General features: G+C 49.7%; 1 protein-coding gene across 3 annotated transcripts in view; it reads left to right on the top strand.

The window, feature by feature from the left end:
• The window catches only part of LOC110255292 (uncharacterized), an 82,430-nt gene that overhangs the window by 28,350 nt on the left and 28,729 nt on the right, over positions 1 to 25,351 (top strand). Inside the window, exons 2-4 of one of the 3 annotated variants that reach the window (XR_002336643.2) lie at positions 6,322 to 6,428; positions 15,753 to 15,834; positions 22,141 to 22,919. Coding sequence is in view for 1 of the 3 variants with exons in the window: in XM_084981394.1 (XP_084837520.1) it covers positions 15,770 to 15,834; positions 22,141 to 22,261 (186 nt within the window). In the remaining 2 variants the exon portion in view is untranslated. Of the gene's footprint in view, positions 1 to 6,321; positions 6,429 to 15,752; positions 15,835 to 22,140; positions 22,920 to 25,351 lie in introns of those variants that run through there. The other 2 variants (XM_084981394.1, XR_014819063.1) reach the window with 2 other exon arrangements.

Below are 25,351 nucleotides of genomic sequence, written 5' to 3'. Positions count from 1 at the left end.
AGCAGCCTGGGTGAAGGAGTGTCGCCAGGCTCCCGGGTGCCTGGACCACCACAGCTGCTGGGGGAAAGTTGTTTGCTCACTCCGTTAAAGACAGGAGGTGAAATGGGACAACAATTGAAAGATGACTCGTAATTCGTAACCAACTGGCTGTGCTTGACAAGCCTGATATATTTATAATCTTTCAAAGCCAAACAAACAGGGCCCTGTGCCTCGTTAATCATCCAGCTGCAGCGCTCCTGTTGATCATGCTGTTTGTCACCGCAAACCCTGAACTTGCCAATTTCTCCTTCCCGAGTTCTCCCTTGGACTAGAAGGGCTACTGCTTTAGCCGCTCTCAGTCACAGCAACCAGTGTCTTTCACGTGGCTGGTCCCTGGGGGCCATAATTGCAGAAGTGCAACCTGGCAGTTAGCTCGTGGCCCCAGAAACTGCCAGGGCCCCCACGTGCTTCCTGCCAGATGACCTTGGGCAGCTGGAGGCACGGGCGCCCCCACCTGCAGCCGCTGTCTGTGTGCACACAGCTCTCTGGTGGGCCGGGCATCGTGGAGGTGCCTGCTGAAAACATCCAGTCCAAACTCGGCTCCCTGAGCCCTTGCTGTGCCAGCCTATCATTCTCCTGTTCTTGGAGTGGCTTGGTCGGGTGTTAGTTGGCTAGGGCGCTTGTTTGCTTTGCTTCCTAAAAACAACAGTGTTTTAGTATGAGCCATTTCCTACTTCTGAATTAGCTTAGCGCATGTTTGCTGCTAAAGAGATAAGCCATATCTGTACGAGGATGCAGAACGTCTTATTCTGTCTCACCCTTGGGAATGGAGGCCTGGCTTCATGGTGAGGGGATCTGGGCCGGGCAGCACCTTTGCAGCTGAGGATGTGGGTGCTGGAGGAGTTCAGCCCTGGCTCAGCACTCCCTTTCCTCCTCCGGAAAATGAGGTGGTAGTGAGCAGTGATAAGCTACATCAGTGATGGTAGCTGGTACTGGGGTGGCCCTCGCAGCACCCCAGGCGCTGATCTTCATGAGCTCGTTGGCTCCTCAGAGCCGTCCTAGGACAGTACCCACATTTTACAGGTGAGGCACAGAAAGGCACAGGGAGTGACCTGCCCAAGATCACACAGCCACTACTAAGTGCCAGACCTGGGCTCTGAACCAGGCTTGTCTGTACAGCCTGTGTTCTCACCCATGACATTAAATTGCCCTTTGTAAGACGCTTGGTGAGGCTGTGTGCTTGGTGAATACCCAGTAAATATCAGAAAGGGGGAACGGAGCAGATTCCCATGCCCGAAGCCGTGTTTCTCGTCTTTGGTGCTAGTCGTAGAGGCCTGGGTGGCCCTTTGAAGGCCTGATAGTACTGTCTGCTTCGCGGAGGGTTGGTTCCTTCTCTGAGGCCACAAGGAGGCTGGGCATCCAGAAGTCTGGTGGGGTGTCAAGCCAGCGGTCATTGTGGGATGGTAAGATGCCAATGGGTTGCTCCTGAATCGGGCCAGTGGAGGGCACCTCAGGCCGTGGGGGAAAGTGGGTGGGGGTCGCATGGGAGCCCGGCTGGGCAGGGAGGACGCTTGTCCTGTGTGTGTGTGTCTAGGGAGGTGACAGAACGCCTTAGGTGGCTTCCAGTCCTGGGAAACAGAGCTTGGCGGGGTGCTGGCAGGTGTCTCTCGTAGATTCACACGTGGAGACTGAGACGATAATCAGGGCTGAGTGGGAGAAGGCCAAAGGCACCATCTTCTCCCCCAGGGCTCCGTTTAGGGACTAGGGGAGATGTCTTCATGGTAAAGAGTCGCCCGGTACAGATTTGGGGGTGGCCATGGCTCTGGTGCTGCCTCAGGGAAGGATGGAGACGCCAGTGCTTCTGGGCTGCGGTTTGCTTTACATTTTCATCCTCCTTGAAATTCTGCTCTCTGGCTGCCCTAGGGCCGGCAATTCCCAGATAATAGAGAATATAGTCCCTGTCCTCCAGGAGCTCACGTTCATTGGAAGAGACACATGTAAGCAGACAAGAAAAGCTGATAGGGCAGCCTGCGGGCAGCACTGGGCATCACGGGAAGAGTGTGTCACCACAGGGGGTCAGAGGTGGCTGGTGACATCTGTCGAGTGTTAGCCTTCAAGGCAGACGGAGGCGGCAGCATCATCAGATTGATTTAACAGGGAGGGAAATGAGGAACAGTTTGTCTTGACGGGACTTAAAGTATTAGGCAAGGTGAGGGCGGGGTGCGGTGCGGAGTCGGGCTTGTGTGCTCTGTGAAGGAGCCTGGGCTTCATCGGCTGTCCAGCAACGACGGGGTCGTTGGCCACGTGAGTCGGGCTAGAAATAGATCCCTCTGACAACGCTATGGAGGATGGAATTGGTGGGGGGAAGGGCTGAGCCGGGGAGACCTGTTACAGTAAATCCAGATGGGGTGATGAGGGCTTGAGCCAGGCTGTGACCAGAGGAGAGCCAGGTAAATAAAATGGACAGGTCTTCCTTCCTGCTTGACCAGTTTGGGGGGAAGGGTCGGGAGGACTGAGAATTCAGTGGTGGCTCCCAGTTTGTGCTTGGACAGCCAGGTGGATGGTGGTCCTACCCACTGAGTTTGAAGCTGTGGGAGAGGAGCTGGCTTGGAACAGGAGATGATGAGGTCAGTATTAAATATGTTGAGTTGGAGGTTCCTGGTGGGGATTTGGGTAGAAGGTCCCGGAGGTGGTTCTGGAAGCCTCCGCTGACATCATCAGGATCTGGCAGACTGTTATCAGCTTAGAGGAGAGCTGGGCTCAGTTGGGAGCAGACAGGGGACTCTGTCAGGGCCGGCAGCGTGAGGCTGGGGTGGCATCATCTCTGGGCATCTTCTGCTGAGCCGTTTGGGGCCCTGGTGCAGCCAGGCTCCTGTGGGCAGAGATGCTGCGGTCTTTGCTGGCTTTGCAGGAGGATGGGGCCCAGCAGGCCTCTTTCAGGGCTTGGGCTGTTGTGTTGCAGTGCTTGTTCTATCTCAGGGCAGGGCAGAAGTGTGGGCGTGGGGAGGAGACGTGAGTCATGGCCCACGTCGGCCTAAGGGACTGTTTAAAGTGGGAACATTTAGACCATTGGTGAAACGCCATCGGAGGCCCTCATCACCGAGGCCTCGGCAGAGGTTCTCAGGCAGGCGAAGGGGTGGAAATTGCCTGTGAGGGCCTTGCCCGCTGTGCCTGCCCTCCTGCTCCCCGGGCCGCAGCGTCCCACAAGCTAGAGCCTTGAGACGGGCCTGGAGAGAGCTGTCCTCAGGGAGGTGGCAGGACAGGTCCATGTGGGAAGAGCTCTTGGGGTGATTTGGACCCGTCCTCATGGTGGAGGGCTCCTGCTGTGGGCGGGGAGGGCGGGGGGTCACAACCAATGGGAGAGGCGGCGTGGGGACCTCCCCCCACCTTGTCTTTTGTACCCTGAACCGAACCATTTTCTAGCAGCGTTTGCAAATGTCCTCCACGAGCCTCACAGTACAGTCCCACCGTGTAGAATTTCTATGCTTTTATCTACCTGGCAGCAAAAGAATTCTACAGTCATCACTCAGCCACGTGGCACATTAAGAAGGCAAAGGAGAGCACCTGAAGCCACTGTGATCTTTGCTGAACACCATGAAATATGGATGTATTTGTTTCTGTTAAATGATCTAAGAACGATTTTACGGGTGGAAAGTACAACTCTATAATGTACGTGTATAATCCAAGATTACCACCGACTGTCCATGAAAAAAAATCAGGCCGTTACGCCAAGCCTAACTGGTTGTGTCTGTGTTTTTCTGCTGATTTTTGTTAGCTCTGCTCACTTATTTGTTTTATTGTATCACTGTTCACTGGCACATAAAGGGTAGCAGTTGCCAAAGTTTGAAGAAAAATTCAAGAAGCCAATTTCAAATGAATATACCGAGGTCAAGTTGCCTTTGGGACAACTGAATGCTTCTACTGTCCCTGAAAGTGGGTAATAACTGTAGGTTTTTTGTGTTTTGTTTTTTGGCCATGCCTGCAGTGTGCAGCAGTTCCTAGGCCAGGGATTGAACCTGTGCCACAGCAGTGATGACATTGGATCCTTAACCACTAGGCCACTAGGGAACTCCCAATAATGGCAATTATTTTATTTTACCTGTAGAACACCTGACTCTACCTCATGGATTAAAAGTTCAGGGCATAATTGGAGAACCTCCGGCTTAAACAGTCACATTTATTGCTTCTTTAACTGTCAAATAGGACCAGTGGTTTATGTGTATTTCCTGACCTGAGTAATGTGTGAGCTTCGTGGCCTCTGAGGCCTCTGGTCGAAATGACAAGCACTCTCTGTGTGCTGTGCCTCTAGAGATTTGGTCCTTGGGTTCTCTCTACCCCCAACACCTTCTCCCCTCAGTCCACACCGACAAGAAGCCTTCCTGCCAGGCTCGGCTTATAGGCCACTTGCCAAAACCATCACACCGGGAGCTGCAGGATTGCAGAGGCCTCTGCCAGGTCTGGCGCTCGCCCAGAACGTCACAGATGGCTCCAGTGTCTGCCCGAGGACCCAGGGCCAGGGAGCCCACTCCTTCCCACAGGAGAGGTCTCAGCCAGCACTTTTGGTTTTTTATCTTGTCTTCCAAAATCACCTGGCTCTTAACATCCACCCCATTTTTGCCATCAGCCTCCTCCTCCTCGTATTATTGTTACCTGGGCGCTTAGCCACGTCACACAGTGACAAAGGCTCGGGTTTTGGAATCATTCGGGTAAGAATCTGCCCCCAGGTCATAACCACACTCACCGTTAACCAGCTTTGTGACTTTTGCAAGTTACTTAACCTCTCGGAGTGTCAGTTATCACACATGTAAAAAGAGAGTAACCTTAGTGTCTATTTCAGGGATTATTACGAGGCCGAAGGTAATGGAAGGAAACTGCCTGACACAGAGAACGCTGTCAATTTTGTGTAGATATTTTTATTGGCACCACCCTCTCCTACCATACAGAATCTCCGAGGGTGGGGTGTCCTCGCAGACGTCTTTGGGGAGTCTCTCCGTAACAGTCAGCAAAGGGCCCCACGAGGAAGTTAATGACCATATGGCACATAAGCGACTGGGAGCTGAGACAGTTGTATGGACTAGGTCAAGGCATCAGAAGGCTGGCAAGTGTAATGCTGGAGTCCTGCTGTGGCTCCGCAGGTTAAGAACCCGACATGGTGTCTGTGAGGATGTGGGTTTGATTCCTGACCTCACTTGGTGGGTTAAGGATTCCGTGTTGCCAAAAGCTGTGGTGTAGGTTGCAGACATGGCTTGGATCCCGTGTTGCTGTGGCTGTGGTGTAGGCCAGCAGCTATAGCTCCGATTCGACCGCTGGCCTGGGAACGTCCATGTGACATGGCTGCGGCTCTAAAAAGACAAATGTAATGCCAAAGCTCCTCTGAGAAAAATGTGCCGAGCGGAACGCTGAGCAGGGACAAGTTGGCACCGAAAGTGGAGTAGCCGTGGGGAAAGGTCGCGCAGAATCAGGCCACGTTCTGGAGGGAGGCGCGAGCAGTCACTGCAGTGGTGCAGTGAAAGCCAGCAGGGCGGTGCCGCGCTGCCCAGCTGACCTAACGCACGTGTATGACAAAGGAAAAGAGTCTTTTCCGCCACACAAATCATTTTGTGAACCTGCAAACATCCAGGAATCTTGTCTTCTCCATCATCGCTTTGTACACAGAGGCGTGACGGCAGGAGGGGCTTCCGGATAGAAGCCGCTCCTGGCTGCAGCCTGGGCCGAGGCCCCTTCCTGCCGTCCCCTTCCTCTCCGCAGGCCTGTAGGCGCTCGTCCGGGAGCAGGAAATGATGGCATGCTCATGCCTCTCTGCAGTTAGCCTTCTAAAGAGGAGAACAGAACAAAACAGGACAGCTGGATGTTTAGGGCTATTCTAAAAACTTCGAAAGACTAGCTATTGATGCAGGCAAGGGATGCAGAGTAGAGGCTGGGGTCACTCGGATTCTCTAGATTGAGGATTTGTGGGAGTTCATCTTGGGCTAGTTTATGTTTATTCTGCACTTCAAATGACTTTGAAGGTTTATTTGGAAATTCCAGCCCTGGAGAGGCGTCGCTTGCAAACCCCAGACTGAACCCTGTCTCCTGGAAAGAGAAGTGTTGAGGCAGAGCCTGGAAGCGCAGGCAGAGGGGACCGGCCACCTGCAGACCACTCGCCCTCGAGGTCGTTGTGTGCTGGGTGGCGGCCGACCCCTGCCACCCCTGCCCGTGCTGCCTACAAAGGAAATGGCGTGTTTGACCAGTGGAAGGCATCCTTGTGGGTCGGAGGGCACTAGAGCCGGTCACACAGGCGGCCTCCCAACCCCAGGCCGAAGCCGGCAAGTGCTACCAACCTGGGCTCTTTTCCCTTCCCAGAAAATCTCTGCTTAACATTGACCAGCCCGCTGCTGTGTATAAACCGATCCAAGAGGAACCAGTTAACCTGCTACGTGAACAAGATTTCAGCATCAGACTGTGGGCAGGTAAGCAGATCAGGTTAATTGTATCATGTGTCCCTTGGTTCAGGACAGCCTGAGAGGGATTTGGCCTCAGGTGACTAATCCGTTAGTTCATTTACTGTCTATCCTTGGAACTAGTCGAATGGGCTTTTATTATTTCTTTTCTCTCCTTTTTTTCCCCTAAAGTGGAGGCCTCCAGTTGTAAAACTCCCAGTTGACAGATGACACACACCTGATGTTCATGAAAAGTCCAGGCGTCCAGCGTAAACAGTCAGAGTGTGGCCTGTCCCTGGAGGCCCTAGAAACCGTGGTGGCAGCTCAGGGATGGGGCGGGCCTGCAAGTGTGGGCTGGAGTCTCCAAGCTGAATTCGGACCTCTCTCTTTAAACCTCATAGCGACTTCCCTCCAGTGACCCCCTGTACAGAGATGTGCTGTCGAGGCCAAGAGCAGGGAGTGGACTGCAGAGAGAGGGTCTCTGGGTGGCTTTGGGACTCTGCTCCCTACATTGCCCCAGACTGCAGGCCGCAAGGTCCACTCCACCAGCTGACCTGGTGTTTCGGCGAAGGACTGTGGCCTGGCTTTCTAAAGTCCTCTGGCTGCAGAGTGCAGCCTGGTGGGTGCCACTGAGTTCATTTCACAGACCTGGTCTGTGTAACAGAAAAGGGACTGAACGTGGACTGAGGAGTCAGGAGCCACGTTCAAGGCAGATTAATCTAGGCTGTAGAAGCCAGAGAGCGGTGCGGGCTTTCCTGGGAAGGGGCGTGGTGGGGGAGGATGCTGGGGGGGGCGCGGAGTTTGTGGGTGACGGAGATGGTCTGTATGCTTCACACAAGTGTGCACGTGTCAGAATTCCTCGCATGGCACTGAAGATCTAGGCGTTTTATTGAATGTAAAAAGCGCCGTTTTTAAAAGGGCACGTTCAGTTCCTGGCCTCTCTCTCGCTCTCTGTGTAGACGGGCTCTTCGCCTCTCGAGCCTTGCTTTCCTACCTGTAAAACGCTGGGCTGTGCGTGGTCGTGGGTATTAAATGAGACCTCGTGGGTCCAGAGCACTTTGGAAATGATGGCAAGACTCGCACACGGGGACTCCCAGGTTATGTTTGCCATCCATCCGCCCTCTGAGCAGATCACTGAGCTCGTACAAACCTGTGGACGCTGCCTTGCTACTTCCTTGGAGATTAGTGTTTATCTGTCTATTTTAAGGAGACTCTGGAGGTATCAAAACGCTGCAGAAAAGCAAATGGAATATGGCTTTGCCGGGGAGTGGAGAGAGGGCTGGAAGGGAACAGCTGGGGAGAAAGCCGTCAATCCAGCTTGGCAGCAGGGCCAGCCGGATGCCAGGAGGGAGTCGCTAAATGCCTGCGAGAGAGTCGTGACCAGGAAAAGCAGCGAGAGTTAAAAAAAAATCACATCTTGCCAAACAAACTGGGTCACATTCGTGATGGAGTTAGTCACTGAGCAGAGACAGGAAGGCACTTTCAGGGGAAAAAGCAAAATGTTTGGGGGCCATGTGACTCGGCTGGAAGTGGCAAAGGCCACTTGCGCCTCCTGGCCCAGTCTGGTCATGAAGTAGAAGATTCTTCAACGTGTCTTGTTGGTACCGGGGGTTTGAACTTGATCTTTGCTCCTAACAGCAGGCACAAACAACCTTTGCAGTGGAAGCAAGAGCATAGCACACATCTTAAAATGGAAAAGCCGGGCTCCTGACCACGACACAGGCAGAGTCTTTCCACTTGGGAACTTTAAAGTCAGAGCAGAGAACGTATGCCCTTTGGCAGCAAAATCCTATACCAGGAACAAACAACGCTGATAGCAAATTTTAGATTGTTAGCCACTAAAATAAAAGCAGGGCAAGATTGAACAGGAAGAAATAGTCTACAAGAGAAATCTGATGTGTGAAATTTTTATTTTATCCTCATTATAAAAATTTTGGTGCTTTCTGCTAGAGATTTCTGCCAAGAACTGTGATATGCTGAAAAAGAAGAGGAAATGTACTTGAGATGCTGTGACTATAAAAGGCTGTTTAAAGTGACGGGAACCAGTGGGGTCTCCAATGACCAAGGTTATAAAATTAGGATCTTTACCAAATCTGGGTGAAAAGAAAAAAACTGGAGTAAAAGCAACAGTGGCGTCTACCTTAGTATAACTTAGGTTTTCCCACAATATGTGCCTTTTCTTGGGTCGTGTCAGATCTCTTACGTTGTTAATTCCCTGTTCCAAGAGCTGTCCCTCTTGGAACAAGGCGGGGAGCTGGGGAGAGGAGCTGGGTGGCATGGTGAGGAAGCGGGAGTGTCTTTCTTGTGACCTCTGAATCCAGGTGGAAAGAGGGCTCCACCCGACACTGTCACAGGCACGCGGTCCAGTGCTCCAGGTGTGGAGCAAGCCTAGGCAGGAGGAGCCTCCTCCCCACCCAGGTCTCAGTGTCACTGGAAATCTGATGCCTCAAGCCTCCACCTCTGCACTCAGTGCCCGCCTCTTCTAGCTGTACCACTGTCACTTGGCATGTGCAGTCTGAGCCAGGCCTTTGCATCCTAAAGCAGGCTCTGTGTATTTCTTTCACCCTTTTCTTTCAGGTCTTCCAAAATAGTAGAAGATACAGCTTCTCCCCAGTTCAGCTATGGGCTGTGAGTCCCAAGAGAATCCTTCATTTCTCCCTGGCTTTAGGACTTTCTGACTTGGGTTTAAAGCTCAGGTCCATCCCGTTGCTCATTGGCCAGTGGGGAAACCTCTGAGAACACTGATTTTCTTGCCTTGAGGGGAGGCACGGAGTAAGTAAGCAGCCGATGCACAAGCTATCATTAGTTGCTTAACATTTTTGCTGATGGCTTGAATGGGTCTCATTCGTAAGGTAGCCAGTTATCGCTAATGGATAGAGGAGAGCAAGCAAGAGAGACTCATGATCCTCAAAACGGTGTTTTTGTCCCAAGTCACCTTTCCCAGTACTGAACTTGGGGACGTGTCATTTTTATTTTTCTTTTTTTAAACAGTATCTATTTATTTTTTGTCTCTTTGCCTTTTCTAGGGCCGCTCCCGTGGCATATGGAGGTTCCCAGGCTAGGGGTCTAATCGGAACTGTAGCCACCAGCCTACGCCAGAGCCACAGCAACGCGGGATCCAAGCCACATCTGCGACCTACACCACAGCTCACGGCCACACTGGATCCCCAACCCACTGAGCAAAGCCAGGGATCGAACCCGCAACCTCATGGTTCCTAGTCGGATTCGTTTCTGCTGCGCCCCCACAGGAACTCACGGGATGTGTCATTTAATGGCAGCACCTGTGTGTTCCTGTGATCTAAGAAATCTGCGTTAGGTCTTCATTCCTCATTCCCAGCACAAGAGCTTCCGAAGCCCTGGGAATTTCCTGAGTAGTAAGTCTGAGAGGAGCTTCTTGTGTTATTCATAATAAGCCCCTTTCGACCAAACCTGTTTTTTTGTTGCTGCTGTTGTTGTTGTTTGTTTGTTTGTTTTTACAGTAGTGAAGTTACTTTTGTTTGGAGTGGTGGTGGCTTGAGAGCTTCAGGATGGGGGCTGGTTGCCAGAGGAACCAACTCTGTGATTAGATGTTGGAATTTTCAGCCCCACCTTCTGGCCTTTTGGGAGGGGAGAGGGGCTGGAGTCTGAATTAATCACCAAATAGCCAATGATTTGATCAGTTATACTTATGTAATGAAAGTTTCATCAGAACCCCTAAATGATGGAGTTTAGAGAGCTTCTGGGTTGGTGAACACGCTGAGGGTTCTGGGAGGGTGATGTGCCCAGAGGGGACATGGAAGCCCCACCTACCCCTCCCCTGATCCCTTGCCCCAGGCGTCTCTTCCATTTGACTCTTCATTTGTAATTAACTGGTACTAGTAAGTCAAGTATTTCCCTGAGTTCTGACAGATGATTGAATCTGAAGAGGGAGTTGTGGGAACCTCTTCACTTCATAGCTGGTCAGGTAAGAAGTACAGATAGCATCCCCCACACATTTGGTGTCAGAAGTGTGAGCAGAAACCGGTCATAACCTGTGAAGTATGTTCAGGAGTCTGGCCCACAAAGTGCCCCTGTTGGGATTGGGGCAGACAGGGTGATCTGATGTGTTAGGTTCCTTAGTTGCAGGCGATGGAAGGGGACTCTCAGTGTGGAAGACTTGGCTGAAAAGGCACGAAGAGCTGTTGGATGCTGAAGGACCAAGCCTCAGGAAGAAGAGGGTTGGGCCACTAGCAGGAATGAATGGACAGATCCTGTGTCTCCCCCCAGCCCCATCAGAACGTCTCCACTCTCGTGGCTTATGTTACATCATTTTCCCCAAAGCTCAAAACCCGAGCACCCAGAGTCTAAATGGCCTAAACTGGGTTCTCTGTGCCACGATTCTCCAGGAGGAGGGGCAGGGGGAACCTTGACTGAGATGCCCTCAGAACGTCTCAGAATCAGTGAAGAGCAATTCCCTCACGGAAAGTCGGGGCGTTTTTACCCAAAAAAGTGGAAAGGCATGTTTGACAGGCCAAAGAAAGGGATCTCCGGCGTGCCAATTTTAGGCCCCACTGTTTACAAGAAAGGAGTAAGAAAAACAAGGAAATGATTTCACTTTGTCCTTCCCCTGGCTATAATCAGGGCCTCTTCTGGGCAGCACCCTTTCAGAGGCGTTTGACTGCTTGGGAGGCGTTCCAAAGAGTAACTAGGATGGTGAACACCTGGAAAACATGACACATGAGAAACGGGTGAAGAACTGAGGAGGTTGAGCCCAGAGAAGACAAGACTGAGCGGGCATCTAATGGCAGTTCTCAGGTACCCGAAGGTCTGGTATGTAGAAAAAGGAGAATTTTGTATTTAATGGCCATACAAGGAACTGAAACCGGTAAACATTTTAAAGGGGAACAGATTTTGGCTCAGTTGAGTATATATGAGAAAGATCTTTCGAAAAATCAACAGCTGGAAATAAATGAGTTGGCGCAAGGTAGGGAACTTTCCATCCCCGGGAAGCCTCAGTTCTTTAATTAGCAAGAGCTGTGAGCACACACCTCACATCAGGTTACAACACATCATGCCATGGCCCTGCTGCTGAGGACCCTGACCAAGGGCCCTCAAGGGGACAGCGCTCCCTGTTCGGCCGCATCTGCTGCAGATCACGTTTCCATCTGTGGAGCTCTGGGTGTGCACAGTGTGAGCGGTGACGGACAGGGCAGACAGAAAGGCCTCTGCGTAGCCTCTCTCACCACCTGCCCAGGGCCACATGGTGCAGGCAGACCACGTGCGAGTCCTTAATTTAGAGCCTTGCTTCACCCGGGGCCTCTCTTGGGATGCGTCGTATTAACGTGTATCCTTCATGCACCTCTCAGTGTGAACCAGGTCCACATCTTGCTTTATCACTGAACGACATTCCGAAAAAAATATGTGACGTCTTTTGGGCTGTGCCTTCTATCAGAAAGCTACAATATCAGAGTTGGAAAGGATTCTGTGATCAATGAATTTACAAATGCTTGAATATATCCAATAGCACTCTTTTTTTTTTTTTTTTTTAAATGGTCACACCTGGGGCGTACATAAGTTCCTAGGCTGGGGATTGATTTCCTTAAAACACTCACAATCTCCTGGGCATCTCTCCAGAGAAAACCATGACTCGAAAATATAGATGTGCTCCAGAGTTCACTGCAGTACTATATACAGTAGCCAAGACATGGAAACAACCTAAATGTCCATCAACAGAGGAGTGGATCAAGAAGATGTGGTACATATACACAATGGAATATTACTCAGCCATTAAAAGGAAATAATGGCATTTGCAGCAACATGGCTGGACCTGGAGATTGTCATGCTAAGTGAAGTCAGTCAAGACAGTGAGATACCAACATCATATGCTATCACTTGTGAAATTAAAAAAAAGGACAGAATGACCTTCTTTGCAGAACAGATACTGACTCACAGACTTTGAAAAACTTATGGTCTCCAAATGAGACAGGTTGGGGGGTGGAGGGGTGCGCTGGGGGTTTGGGATAGAAATGCTGTACAATCGTGTTGTGATGATCGTTGTACAGATATAAATCTAATAAAATTCATTGAGTGACTTAAAATAATTTAAAAAAATAAAAGGGGAAAAAAAAAAAAACCCACCCACAATCTCCTAAAGTAACTTTGGGCAGTTTTGGTTGCTAAAATTCTTTCTTACTTTGGGGTAAAATCTATCCACTATGTGGATATATCTATCAAAGTTTAAAATTCACAAAGCCTTTGACCAGCAATTCCACTTTTAATAATTTATCCTACAGATATAGCCCTCAGGGGCTCAAAGACATGTGTGCAAACATTTTCATTGCAGCAGAGGGCTGTAAACAATTTAAATTTTTAACCAGGGGACTGATTAAACAAGTTATGGAATGTCTGTTCTGTGGACTGTCAGGTAGCTGTCAAACAATTAAACCATCCTCACACACTGACAGGGGACAGTCCGTACACTGGCTTTTCTAGCCCTGGTTATGGTAATGACGGAGAGAAAGGGATTGGCTCAGTAACACTTAGGACATTCATATAATCGAAAAGAAGGACACACATCAATAGAAGGATATCGGCACTTGTGGTGGCCTCTGGGAGAGGAAACTGAGACTGGGTGTCAGGGGTGCAAGGGAGAATTTTATGTATGTATGTGTATGACTATATGTATAGTAGGCATATACATGTGTTTGTATATGTATTTTTTCTTTTGCATTTTTTTTAAATGTATCACGTTAAAAACTTTAAAAATGTGCCTTCAGGCAACAAAAGCAAAGTAAACAAATGGGACTACATTAGACTTAAAAGCTTCTGTGCATCAAAGAAAGTAATCAACAGTGATAAGGCAACCTACAGAATGGGAGAAAAATATTTGCAAATCATGTGTCTGATAACAGATTAATATACAGAATATATAAAGAACTTCTACAAATCAACAGAAGCAACAAAAATTAACTTTTTTAAAAAATTGTGTACGTTATTCATTGATTTGGCTGCACCTTTACCCTCCTTACGGCCTTTGGGGGTAGGCATTTCTGGAAGAGGAGGTCTCGGTCAGAAGAGCAGAATTTGCATTGGTCCCTCTAGGTCCTTCCTGGTGGACCCCTTCCGCTCTGCAGTCTGCCTTTGATGTCACGTAAAAACAAACCAAAAAACAAGCAAAACAAAACCCAAACCGAAGAGACCATTTGCTAAATTGTCCCAAGTCATAATTTTGACAGACTGAGAAAGTTTTTTTTCCTTTGTTTTGGCTGCATCCACGGCATACAGAAGTTCCTCAGGCCAGGGATCAAACCCGGGCCACAGCAGCATCCCAAGCCACTGCAGTGGCAATGCTGGATCCCTAACCCACTGTGCCACAGGAGAACTCCTTGAATAGGTTTTCAGTGGAGACCCAGGAAACACACTGGACTGGTCTCCAGGTCACAGTGCGCATCTGTGAGGGCCGAGGTCATGTGTGGGGTGCCCCTGGGTAGGGTCCTCAGTGACCTGGCAGAGCTGGGAAGGCCTGAGCCGGCCTCCACCCAAGGGTAAGAGAGCAGTAAAACTTCCACTGCGGGGAGAGAGCGCCCCTCCCCACCCCTCCTTGGCTGCATCGGAGGACCAGGTATCCCTGCGGAAATCCTCAGGCTGTGCCAGGGCCCCTGCACAGGGCCCAGGGGATCCCTCTCCTGCAGGGGCTGGGAACGGGAAGTGGCACCTGAGGGGGAGGGAAGAGGGTCCCTGGCAGCCGGGAAAGCACATGTCCCCCCCAGGCCTCCCAGCCAGCCCGCGCCGAGGCCGCGCGTTGGACTCCGCTAACTTTATTTTCCCCTTTTAGGCCGCTCGCCCTGGCCATTGTAACCTAATTTCATCAGGATAAACAAGTTAGGGAAGCAGGAGGAAGAGGCACATAGGAAAATTTCCTTGCAGTCTGGAGCATCAGGGGCCCCCAGGGAATGAAAAAAAGGGGCTTCTCTTCTTGTCCATAGAAAAAGACCTTTTTACTCCAGAAGACTCTGGTGTTGTAAACGCTGGGCCGGGAGAAGGGAGGCGGGAGAGGAAGGTGGAGGGCTTACTGCGGGAAGTGGGCTTTCCGGTCTCTCACTGATCTAGGCGCTGGCAGTGATACTTGACATATTTAACAAGCAAGCCTGACCAATCAGGGCTGTCACCCGCGGTGGGGCCTCCGTGTGCCAGCTCCTGGAGGCCCCCTGCTGGGCCGTATGTTCCCCTTTGGTTGCAGGGTGGTGGGAGGTGTGGGGGACCGAGGGGAGGGGCCGGGCTGTGGCTGTTTACCAACCGGTGTGAAGTGTTTCCACACGAACGCGGGGTGCGGCTGCGGCGTTTCACAGCAAGTGGCATGCGGGCGAGAGCTGCCGTCCTCGTCGCCTCAAACTCCCTGGATGCTGATTCCCAATCGCTCGGCAGCAGAGCCTCACCCAGTTCACGGGCAGAACTGCAGGTGTTTGTTCTCCCCCCGCCCGGGGCAGAGCGGGCAGTGCCCGGATGTCCCCCGGGAGCAGTGGGTGCCTCCTGGCCTGCAGGGGCTCGGGCGGAGGTCTGACATGTGAGGAGCAGGTAGCTCGTGCTCTGCCAGGAGCAGTCTTCCTCTTGTTTTCTCACCCAGGATGCCATGCAGCTGGCACAGGCCGGTGCCTCATCCCATCCGGAAGCCAGGGCTCTTCCTCCGTAAAGAGGAGGGGCCTGGGCTCCCAGCACCACCGACAGATGTCTGCGAGAAGGGCCTCCGCACCTGCCAAGCCACCAGCTTCCTTTCTCATTCTCAAGGGCTCTAGGGAGCTCCAGTATTTGAAAAACGTGCCCTATGCAGTTTCCACCTGCCCTAAGACCAGCTGTCTGGTCCCCTAGAGAGTGAAAAATCAGGCAGCGGAGTTTCAAGGGATGGGAGGCCAGCGGTGGCGGTGAGGCCATGTGCCAGAGGCCGGGGAGCCTCACTTCCCAAGACCGGCCTGGGACAGCGAGCAGGGCGGCTAGATGCCTTGTCCTGAAGGAGGAGGCCATAAAGTCCCCTTTTCATTTTCACAGTCTTCTGGCGAGACTGGACGGGCGCTGCATTTTATTATTCTCATTTCCATGCATATTACTTTTACTTCTAATACCTATATATTGTTTAAAAATTCACATGTTTATGAGGCTTATAAACGTCACAGCCCAGTGCCTCCTGACCTCCAGGTTCCACTCCCAGAGTCAACCGCTGGCTGTGGTTTTGGTTGTACTCCTGGAATTTGCAGCCGTCATACTGAAAAACCTGTTTACAAAGCTGCTTTTCTACTTTGATAATGTGAGAAATCTTCCGCTGACTTCTCACTGGGACGAGGGCTTAGCGTTCGTCCCCGTCCTGCACGCGGGCGTCCACACCTTTCCCTCCCTTCCCCACAGATTCCCTTCCAGCTTCGATGCCGCCTGTCGGAAGATACACCATCATTTACGTGTCACTACAAAAGAAACGACATGCTTCCAGGTAAACTACGAAACGGTACTTCCTTATCACACTGACGGCAAGAGGCAGCCCGACTTTCAGGATGTTAAAATGTGAGAGGAGCGTGCATGTTGGAATATTATAAATGATGGGCCATCCCAGTTGGGATGAAATCACGGATCTGTATTTGCATCATTTGGCCGTGCGCATGGTGCACTGTAATTACGTTTTTGCCCTTGAATGTCTCCTCCTCCCCCTGCCCCCCCAACCCTGGACTTGATCCTGTTTTAATTGTGTGGTTCTTTGGGTGTTTATGAGTGACTCGCCTCAGACTCTCCTCAACAGGAGAACATGTTGGGATCTCAGTTGCGTCTCCCTCTGGGGACATCTTTCTGGATGGTCCTGCTCGGAGCTTCCCTTCAGCATCACCCTGGGTACCCTCTTTCCTTCTCTCCTTCTTTGGAATCCCTGTTTCCTGGCACTCTTATCTCCTTTCTTGTGTAATTATTTTTTTTCTTTTTATGGCTGCGCCTGTGGCATATGGAGGGTGCCAGGCCAGGGGTCCAATCAGAGCTGCAGCTGCCGGCCTACGCCAGAGCCACAGCAACACAGGATCCGAGCCATATCTGTGACCTACACCACAGCTCACAGCAACGCCGGATCCTTAACCCACTGAGTGAGGCCAGGGATCCAACCCAAAACTTCATGGTTCCTAGTCGAACTCATTTCCACTGTGCCACAATGGGAACTCCGGTAATTCTTTGTTTTGTTGGAGCACATGCCCCAGTAGATTCCTGAGAGAGGGTTCATGGCAGGTAGATGTTTGGGCACCTTGTAAGTGTCTTCATTGTACTGTTGTACTTGACAGCTTGTCTGGACATAGAGCTCGACTTTGGAATTAATTTTGCTTCGTGTTAGAGGCTTCCCGCCAATGTCCGGTGATTTACTGCTCACAGTAAGGTGAGGTGTGGGAAGCTTGTTGGGATTCTGCAGCTATCTGGAGGTTTCCCAAGGGGACCGTACTAGGTCAGTCTCTGCAAGTCTTTCCTCTTGGACTCGTTGCTCCTCTAGAGATGGATCATCTGATCTTCTGTCTAGGGGGTAGAAGCCTCACTGCCAGCATCCTGGGAGCCAAGACTAGGGAGGAGACTGCAGGCTGTTACAATCCAAAATGCAGACCGTCATTTAATCCCATTTCAGCAGTGGGTCACCTACCTGCCAGCTCCCCATTGCGTCTGCTGTCCGGATGATCTGGTTCACCCTTTTCTCCCAGGGCTGGGCAGGGCATGGCCTGGCTGCGCAGGCGTTGGGGAGAAATGTGAGGCACCTCCTTGTTCCCTGCACACACTTTCAGCACATTTGTTTTCAGCGCACCTGCACCCATGCTCTGTACGGAGGGGGCCAATTTCTCTTTCTTTCTAGGGTTCTGTGGAAGCTGGTTTGCTTCTTCCAGGCTTCCCTCCCTGTGAAAGTATCTTCTCTGCTAAACTAATGACCTCTCATTCATCGACTTCTAAAATTTCTAGGATATTGTTGACCTTTTGGTCTGCTGTTGTCTGCAGTCCTGTTCCCTCTGTGTCTTTATGGGTCTAGACAAGGTGTGCTGGCAAGTCGCCCGTCAGGAAAGGGGGCGCCCTGACGTGAAGAGTCTAGTTTCGGTGATGTGAACGCTGCTGCTGTGGCTGTTTCAAGCAAGCAAAAGACGTCACTGAACGTGCAGACGTGAAGAAGTGTGGAGTAGCACTCGTTATGTACTGTTTTCAGCACAATCGATAGAGTAGAAATCAACACTAGCTATAAATAACCTCAGGAGAATGTATAGTTGTAAAATTACTATGAAGTGATAAGTTTTGAGAATTTATTAGCTTTGTCTTTGATGGAATTTTAAAAATGGTAAGCTTGTATAATTTAGTTTTAAAAATAGCTGTACGTGGGAGTTCCCATTGTGGCTCAGTGGTTAACGAATCCGACTAGGAACCATGAAGTTGCAGGTTCGGTCCCTGGCCTTGCTCAGTGGGTTAAGGATCTGGCGTTGCTGTGAGCTATGGTGTAGGTCGGTGGCTACAGCTCTGATTCGACCCCTAGCCTGGGAACCTCCATATGCCACGGGAAGCGGCCCTAGAAAAGGCAAAAAGACAAAAAAAAAAAAAAATTGTCATATGTAACAACTGGTTCAAAAAAAATTCCTGAAAATTGAACAGTCAGTTCTCACAAGCCTGTGTCAGCTGGCCCTGGCATACCACTGGGTTAATGCCTTTTTAATGGTTTACTTGTCATTTCAGTATATTATTGAAAAACTGATTTTCAAATGAAAACACTAATTTGAAAAGATACATGCGCCCCAGTGTTCATAGCAGCACTGTTTACAAAACCAAGAACAACCCAAGTCCCATCAACAGGTGATTGTATTAAGAAGCTGTTGAATACATACACAATAAACTATTACTCAACCATAAAAAAGAAGGAAATAATGCCATTTGCAGCAACATGGATGGGCCTAGAGAATACCATGCTTGGTGAAATAAATTAGAGAAAGACAAATACTACATGACATCACTTATACGTGGAATGGAAAAAATAATACAAGTGAATATATGTGCAAAACAGAAACAGACTGGCAGATATGGAAAATAGAGAGGCACTAGTGGTTACCAAAGGGGAGAGGGAAGGGGGAGGGACAAAGAGATGAGCAGATACAGACTACTCTGTATCAATAGATAAGGAGCAGGGAAGTACTGGAGAGCACAGGGAGTTACACCTGTCATCTTATAATAACATATAATGCAACCTGTAATCCACAGAAATCCTGAGTCCCTTTGCTGTACACCGGAAACTAATGCAATATAGTAAACCAAGTATACTTCAGTTAAAAAAAAAACAACTATAGTAGTTCCTGTCGTGGCTCAGTGGGTTAAGAACACTACATAGTGTCTCTGAGGGTGTGGAGTTGATCCCTGGCCTCGCTCAGTGGGTTGAGGATCCAGTGTTGCCAGGAACTGCGGCATAGATCACAGGTAGGCTTGGATCTGGCGTTGCTGTGGCCGTGTCGTAGGCCGGCAATGCAGTTCCATTCAACCCCTGGCCTGGGAACTTACGTATGCCACAGGTTCTGCCATAAAGAGGAAAAAAAAAAGAAAAAAGAAAACCACAACTGTTTTGCAACTTGCTGCTCTAATAGCATACAGTTCTCTTTCCTCATCTATTGGGGGTTCCCCCTCATTTTTATTGAGATAAAATCGACAAGTAACTCATAGAGTTATATAACTGTTTTGTTGACACAGGGGTTAACTCATCCCAAATTCACATTAGCGAACTGTAACTCTCAAACTGCGGTCTAGGAAGGATGCGCCTCGGTGGAGGGAATGGTGCTGGACTTGTGGAGTAAACAGAAGGCTTCCACTAAATGAGGAGCGAGTCGGTAGTCAGTACAGGTGGTTCTCAGGAAAGGGATGCCAACAAACACCACTGGGCATGGGGTCTCTTAGGACAAGGCAGTGACTGGGCCAAACTTTCTGTTTTGATTTAATCTCAGTTTTTAAAAAGACCATTTAGTGTATCTGTGTTTCTCAGCAGTTCTCTGAAGTAGTGCCAACCAGCCTCTCACTCCTGGCACACATGACACATGACCATGCAGGGTCCACGTAATAGCGTCAAGTGGCTGCCCAGAGCCTTTCATTAGCTCCGCTCAAAGCATGTTCCCCAAAAGCGCCTCATTAAGTCTCACTGCACCCAGTGTGGGAGCCGAAGGGGAATATCATTAGCCCCATTTTACAGAAGGAAAAAACAGAGGCCTTCAAGCAAATCAGCAGTAGCTGAGACTGGCTTGTCAGCCTGCAGATCTACCATGCTGTCGTTTCGTGATGATAGGATCTAGGCACTGATTCATATTTTCTGCCTCTACCTACTCAAGTAAGTTTTTTTTTTTTTTTTTTTTTTTTATCTGAAATACCAGTAAGTCCTTTTAAGTCCTAAGTTGTGTGATTCTGATTTTGACCTTTATTGACCCTCTCACACCCTCACATGTCCATAGGCGCTCATAGTATTTTGTGTGCGTTATTTAACATAGCTTCAGTCTGGCTGTAGGAATAGGAGAGTGTAAAAAGAGCAGAAGGCTGCACCATTTGGGAAACAAGCAGAAGACCGGATGCTGCGGTTTGGTCTCCATCTTGTGCCGATCACAAAGCATTAACAGTTGCCAAAATAGGCCAGGGGCTTTCTGAGGATTTACTACGTGCCACATATGGAATCGAGTACTTTATATGCATTGCCTCATTTAAATTATTTTAATCTTCACAGTAACCATTTGTGGTTGGTGTTAATACTACCCCTATTTTATAGACGAGGAAGGTGAAGCTTATAGAGTTGAAGGAAACACAGCTGGCCTCTTGGCTGCAGTGATTGGTGTGGAGATGGACCTGCCACCCAACAGTGGCCTACACAGGATATTCTGGGCTGGACCCCGCAGCAGAACCCTTCCTCCTCTGGTCACAGAATCATCATTTGACTGTGGGCCAGTAAGGTGGGCCCCCATGTCCACTGCTGTGTGAAGAAAGCTCTCTGTGGGAAGAGAGAATGAAATCCACACACAGAAAAGCAGAGTTGAGGATGGGGAGAAAGAATTCCAATGGAATTCAAGTCCCTGCCTCCCTCATCTAAGCTACTTTGAGTTCAGCTTTTGTCCCTTGCGTCCTGGGAGAGCCCTGACCAGTGCGGTGTTGAGGCACCTGCTGTCCCCCTGCCAGAGGCGACCGTAGTTGCAGGGAGAGGAGGAGAGCCTGCTGTGTGGCCCTGGGACTTAACCCAAGGGGTTTATTGTGCTTTCCCCGCAGCACAGCCGTTCCACTTCTAGACACACCGTGTATCTCATTCGTAAGATTCTTCTCTATCTTTTGGCTCGAGACTCCTGATGCACATGTGGTGTACTGCGGTAACGTAGCCAGCTTAGAGTCCATGTGACGCCTCCGTCTTCTGACTCCAAGAGGCAGGAGAAAAGCTGTGGTGCTGACAATACAAAAGCAGAGTGATGACACTGCGGGCTCCCTTCTGAGGCCTGCAGGATTTCACAAGCCGGAATTTTTTTTTTTTTTTTTTTTAATAGGGTAGGGGTTGGGGGAACATCATAGAGTTGTCAGCTTTTTATTTTGCTCATCAGGGTTAGTGGTCTTAAATTTATCCTTCTCAAGTTTTCACTCATTCATTCATTTGTTTATTAACAAGTCTAGTGGATACCCTGCTGCAAGCCCTGAGGGTATAAAGCACCCTTACCAGTCAAGTCACTAGGTGCCTATGCAGGGCACACTGATTCTCCTTCCTAAAAAGCCACTCTTCACTTGATGCCTGTCATCTCCTTCCAGAATGCAGGGAAGAGGGTAAGGAAATTGTCAGTTGTTCTCGTTGGCAATAATTTAAAAAGTGAGCTGGAAGCCAGGAAGAGGCGGTGAAGGAGAAGCCAGTCTCTCGAGGCTGATGCAGTGCGGCCTCGGGGCAGGTGTGGGTACTGGGCCAGCAAAGGGCACAGCTGCCCTGCAAGGCTGCAGCCTGGAGCTAAGGGAGGCCAGTGGCCAAGTGGCCTCTGTGCTCTGACTTGGAAATGGAGTAGGTAAGGGTGAGGCTGAGGCTTCAGAACCCTGACGCTAAGCCCCGACGGGCTGCGGGCATTCTCACCTCCGTGGAAGCAAGAGCAAACGACATCTGGCCAAGTTGTGCCTTTAGGATTTTGGCCAGAGCCACACTCAGCAAATCAGTGAGAGAGGCCCTCTCTTCGCACAGAGGACCAGACATGGAAGAGCCTTCGTGGTGTATCTAGTAGCTGCATCTAACTAAGCTAAATACATTTATAAGAACCTCCGTAGAATTGCGGGCCAGGAAATCTGAAAGAGTTTCTAGTAAGCAGAGTAATGAGATGGAAATTAGTTGTACAGAACCCATTCCAATTTAATGCGTCCTTTACAAGCTCTCTCTGTGCTGCATTGTCTCTTATTTCAATGAAAGTAAAAATGAGCTGTTAGAGCTTTGGTAGATTCCCTTTTGACCACGGGCCCCCAGCTTTACTTCTCAGGCAGCTTTAAGTCCCCAAGTCCCCATTTGTCTTGCGGAGGCGACTTCAGAGCTGTAGTCCTTTGAACGGGGAGGGGGGTAGGTAGGCCGCTTGCAAGAAGACCTCCGTGATACCTGCCTCCTGGCGTCCGCACTCCGGCACAGTCCCTCCCGAACTGTCAGAGCTGGTCCGTGTGGCCGGCAGGGTACGGCAGGAGGGACTGCGGTTTATTTCCAAGGTTGGTTTTAAAGACACTGCAGCTTCCCTGTCGAGGGCTTTCTCTCTGACTCTCTCTTGAATCACTCATTCAGGAAGCCAGCTGTCATGTCACAAGGACGCATGGTGACACGAGGCAGGGAACAGAGGCCGTCGCTAACAGCCATTGAGGGGAGTGGGTCCCGGAGCCTTGAATGGCTGCGTCAGAGCTGCCCGGTGAGCTGCCCCCCAGATCCCGACCCTCAGAAATGGAGACCACACGCACCTGCCGTCTGATGCTGCTGAGTCTGGGCGTGAATTGATGCGTAGCAATAGGTAGTTAATACAAGCCGGGAGCGGCGTTTAGGCCCCACCACCCGGACTCTCTCAAGGAGCCCTTCCTGACTCCCGCAGGGGGAGTTGTCCGGGCCCCTGGTTCTAGGGGTGGAGGCACCCTCACTTCTTTTGCTCTCAGTGTTACACCTGTGATACCCCTGGTTGTTTAGATGAAGGGATGGGAGACACAGAATCTACAGGATGACACAGATGGCTCTGTTTGTCCTTGTCCCAACTGGGTAGAGTGCGGAAAGCGTTTTTGTGCATGTAGGCTTTAGAAATGGGTATGTGGGAGTTCTCGTCGTGGCACAGTGGTTAACGAATCCAACTAGGAACCATGAGGTTGCGGGTTCGATCCCTGGCCTTGCTCAGTGGGTTAAGGATCTGGCGTTGCTGCGGCTGTGGCCTACGCTGGCAGCTACAGCTCGGAAACTGAGTTGCCATGGCTGTGGTGTAGGCCGGCAACTGTAGCTCCGATTAGACCCCTAGCCCAGGAATCTCCACATGCCATGGGTGCAGCCCTAAAAAGCAAAAAATAAAAATAAAAAATAAAAAAGTAAGACCATTGGAGTTAGCTGGTGGCTCATGGGTTAAGGATGTGGTATTGTGACTGCTGTGGTTTCTGCTGTGGTACAGGGTTCCATCCCTGGCCTGGAAACTTACGCATGCTGCAGGTGCAGCCAGTCAAAAATAAAAAATGCAAGACCATTAAACACCCATAATTCCACTATGAAGATATAAATGCTGCTCATAACTTGAGTATTTTTATAACTCTTTTTATCTCTCTATATATTTTATACAAATGGGTAGTATAAGTGCTCTTTTGTGACTTATCTTTTCATTAAATGTATTATGAACCTGTGTTTATGTCATTAACTTATTAAGTCATCTACAGTATAATTTAAAATGATTGCAATAGCACTCCATGATACAAATGTCGTAATTTTTTAAGCCAGTTCTTTTTGTTGGACATAAATTTGTTTCAATTTTTGCTTTTATGCGAAATGCTGTAACCAATGTTTGTAGCTAAGTATTTGTACCTCTCCTTGACTTTTTAAAATTATTAAAGTAGAATAGTTAGCTTAAAGCATATATACATGTTTGACCTTTTCCTACCTACTGCCACATCGCCTTGCAAAGAATCCATGGGTCTAACTCTTCATACCTTTGTCGGCACTGCGTAATTATTTGTATCTTTCTGGCCTGGTGTCTGAATGGGAAACACAAGGATTTGGGAGCAGTCTAGCTTACGTTCAGAAGTTGGCAGCAGCTTCATGTGTGAGCAAGCGCCGCTCCTGCCCAACACCTGGTTGAGGGTGAAGGAAATGAAGCCATGAGTTGACTCTGTCCTGCCCCAACTTTTCTGTATGTGTTCAGCTTGTAAAAAGCATGGCCAGACATACAGTATTCAAATGCTTTGGTCCGGTAATTATACTTTCTGGACTTTAGCCTAAAGAAAAGTCCCACTGAAAGGAAAAAGGGTCCATACTTGAAAAAAGGACACTGCAGCATTACCTAGAGTCGGGAAACACAGTAAGCAGCTCGGCGGAGGAGAAATGGATGAAGACGCTGGGGCACATCTCCTGGAGGGAGTGCTCGGCCATTGTCACGTTAGTCATGACCGCGCTCCTGTAGAAACATGATGTTCATGATAGAATGGTAAGTGCGAACGAAGGATCTACATTTTTAGCATTTAAAACGATATCCTAGTTAAGTCCACACAGGTGAAGATTGGAGGAAAGCGAAGACACTGAAAACAGTTGTGAGAGAGGGTGACACCCCATGTTTGGAATTTGTCTTTCAAGTCGTCGTTGTGTGGTTATAGTGAAAAGTAGCAAGTCTGAAAGAAGTTCCCGTCCAGAGGCCAGGGAACGTGCTAGAGGGACCATCACGCGAAGTGCGGGAGTTGCTGAATGTTGGAGAGAGCGAGGCCCGGCAAACGGAGCTCGGCTGGCAGCCAGGCCCCACTTCATACCACAAGTATGAGTCCAGACACGTTCTTTAACTTCCTGCACTTAGTTTACGGAGATGTAAAAGTGGATGAATGATGCCTTCTGGTGCCGTGGCTGGGGGAGGGGAGGAGGCCTCTCTCCTGGGAGGCAGGTCTGGGCAGGTGCCTGACGGGTGGCGATTATCAAAAGCGATGCTGCTCTTTTTCTGTATCCACCTTTCATAATTATTGATACTACAATAGAGAGAAGGAAGTGCAGCCAAGAGGAACTATTTGCAACTCTATTTCTGGCAAATGTACAGCACACAATTCTGTCCAGGACAGACGGGAGTGACTGAAGACTCTTTTCTCAGCTGGATGGTTATGGAGCCAATTTAGCTGCGTCTCTACTGCCTCACTGTTACGTGATTTATCTGGACACTTGGATTGATGGTGACACAGCATAAAAACTATCACAAAGCTGCCAATCTTTTGCCGCCCGAGTAAGTGGCTCATGACTAGGTGATGGCCAGAAAAAAATTTCAGAAAATCTTACATAATATCTATTCCTGTGTTATTTTTAAAAATAGGCTCTGTCGTCTAATCTGAGGGGACAGAACCTTAGAGCTGGCTCTCGTTACCTCGGTGGTTTGAAGTCAGCCAGGGGAGAGCAAGCAGCACTGCATTTTGCTCTCTTTGATGTCAAGTCCGTTTACCGGTCACAGTTGGATTTGCAGAATCTCCAGCACCAGGGAAAACTCAAAGCGGAGCGAGAACGGCCCGACTTACACTCGGCAGAGGCTAAGTGGCCACCTGATGCCGTGAAACTTGTGACCCGAAAAGGTCCATCCGTCTCCCTGAGAGATGGCCAGAAAGCCGGCGACAGCTCCTCAACTACACCCACCCCTTCAGTAGGGAGAAAGCCAGCACCTTGTTTGTACGGAGTCCTTTCCGACGAATTCCTTGTCATCTGGAGAACCTTTTTTCTTTTTCCTCTTCAAAAATCTCTAAGCAGTAACAGCGGCTCAAGTAACTGGAGTTATTTCAGCCTTAAAATGCAG

This window comes from Sus scrofa, chromosome 11 (assembly GCF_054392235.1).
Source record: "Sus scrofa isolate SSC_HxYL_T2T_F1_AM1 chromosome 11, Sscrofa_HxYL_maternal_Yorkshire_Landrace_v2.0, whole genome shotgun sequence".
NCBI classification, from domain to species: Eukaryota; Metazoa; Chordata; class Mammalia; order Artiodactyla; family Suidae; genus Sus; species Sus scrofa.
Note: the sequence above shows the minus strand (reverse complement) of the source record. Positions and strands in the feature narration are given on the sequence as shown.